Source organism: Myotis lucifugus, unplaced genomic scaffold (genome assembly GCF_000147115.1).
Source record: "Myotis lucifugus unplaced genomic scaffold, Myoluc2.0 scaffold_322, whole genome shotgun sequence".
Lineage (NCBI taxonomy): Eukaryota > Metazoa > Chordata > Mammalia > Chiroptera > Vespertilionidae > Myotis > Myotis lucifugus.
The window spans coordinates 489418-491541 of record NW_005871370.1 but is presented as its reverse complement, the minus strand read 5'-3'; the positions used below and the strand labels follow the sequence as shown (position 1 = coordinate 491541).

Genomic DNA, 2124 nt, shown 5'->3' with positions numbered 1-2124 from the left:
CTCCTGACAAGCAGACTTGAAATGAGTTTCATCGAAACGTGTTGGGTGTGGGGCGGGTACATCCTGAATGAGCACAGACACAGCACTCCCCCACAATCTGGCCACACTCGGAACAGGCTCAAGGGGGTGGAGCAAGGCTCACATCTCAAGCCCCTGACTGTCATTACAGGCCTCCCCTTGCCTCACTGGCCTCCCCCAAACCCACCTGCTCTTGCTTCTGCTCGACCTAGAAGATCCCCCAACACCCACCCCCCAGCTCTTCTCCAGCCGTCCAAGAGCCTTGGTCAAAAGGCCCCTATTCGTGAAGCCTGCTGGGATGAGATACCTCCCGCCCTGCACCTCCGAGTGCAGGCTGGGCACTGGGCAACAGCACTCAGCTGGACCCGGGCCTGCCAATGAGGTCTGACAGCGCGAGTATCATGCTGGCCCCGGACCCAGGAGCTTAGCCAGCAAGCTTGTCAGGGAGCAGAGCTCGGGTCTCTGAGCCCCAAGCTGCTCCTACAGAGCAGGTGCTCACACAGGTGGGCTGCTCGGAAAGCAGACGAGTCGGCCGTTTGCCTGTCCTGTGCCCCCAGAGCACACAGCCCCTGCTCAGTTGGGTCTAGTCATACCATCAGCTGACAGCTTGGAGAGGCTGGACCAGAGACGGGGACCCTGGAGTGCGCCTGGCTTGGGCCCAGCCTCTGGCTCAGCACATGCTCTCCCGCCCCCCTGCCCCCTGCCCAGAAGCCTACCAAGGAGGAGGGACTGTCCATCGCCCAGCGGGAACCTCTGGTAGCGGGGCACGCTGACGGGCGGCACCAGGTGGAACTTGGGCTCCAGCAGCGGCTCAAGCCGTGAGGCGGAAGGGTCTGCGCAGTGGAAGAAGCTGTAGACCTGGCTGCAGGCCGGACGCACCTGGAGTCCTGGGAGCAACACAGGGAGCCCCTTGCTGGTCCCCGCTCACTCGGCCCTGGAAGGCTTCCCTGAGCGCAGCTTTGCGTAGCCTGCTCCTCTGCTCAAGAAATGCATGGCTCCTTGCCGCCACCAGCATCAAAGCCACATGTTCAGTTTGGCATTCAAGGCCTTGCCCGTCGGTGCCACCTGGGAGCGCTGCTGTAGGCACCCAGACTGCACCACGGTGGCCATGTGAAACGCCCCAGCAGGCTAGCTTTCTCTGGGCCTTGGCTCAAGCTGCCCTCCTCCCAGCAGGCCCTTTTCCCCCTTTCAGCTCTCCACTCTCACTTAGTGGCTACCTGACCTATGCAGCCAACCCAGGCTCTTTTCCTCAGGGTCAGCTGCCCCTTCCTCCAGCCCCCACCCAACTCCTAGCCTGGTGGTAGTTCTTGGTTTGCCAGAGCCGGCGGTACACTTCTCTCACAGACCAGCAGGTGTCTCCACTGAGGCCTCCTTCTCCTCCGTGCGTCTCCCTGTCCCTCTATGTCAGGGGACTGGACTGACCACGTCCAGGGAGCTTTAGGGTTCCTTAGTGACATCAGGGCAGCTGTGGGGTCCCGCCTCCTCTCTCTCCCCACTTCATGCAGAGCCCCGCCCTGTTTCTCTGTTCTGTACTGTAGGTCGTCAGTGAGCTCTGGGACAAAAGAAGTTTGAGAAGCCCTGGTATGTGCATCTGCAAGGTGCCTCCAGCCTCTTGCATCCTCAGAATCATGGCTTAGCCACCTGCCGGTGAAAACCACCTGGGTGTGTATTTCAGAGGAATGAGGACGGCATTCAAGGCTGTGACATGAGCAAAGGCACCGAGGCGGGCCTGGCTGCAGTGGGCCTACCTGGGCACTGGGGAAGGAGAGGGTGGGGGCCATAGGGTAACTAGTGATGGTTTCTCTTCCCACAGAGCATGACAACTGAACAACAGGCCCGCAGGTCAGCCAGGGGCATGTGACAAGGACAGTGAGACCCACCAGAGGCTGCCTCACCTTTGCTCCATCTGCGAAACGACCCCCCCATTCTTCCTCCTCTCCCCTCCCCCTCCACCTCCTCCTTCTTCTCTGTCCACCTACCCCAACTCTGTGACCCACCCTCCCCCTGCCCCCGACGTCCCACTCTCCCCAATTTGAGGCCCTGACACAGTGGGCTAGTGACACAAAGGCATCTCAGCCCCAGGCTGTGCCACACCCACCGTCCAGC

The 2124-nt window shown here is 61.2% G+C and overlaps 1 protein-coding gene across 1 annotated transcript in view; it reads right to left on the bottom strand.

Moving 5' to 3' along the window:
• The window catches only part of PITPNM3 (PITPNM family member 3), an 86368-nt gene that overhangs the window by 16832 nt on the left and 67412 nt on the right, over positions 1-2124 (bottom strand). Inside the window, exon 11 of the mRNA XM_023764212.1 lies at positions 735-905. Within this exon, the coding sequence (XP_023619980.1) occupies positions 735-905 (171 nt within the window). The remainder of the gene's footprint in view (positions 1-734; positions 906-2124) is intronic.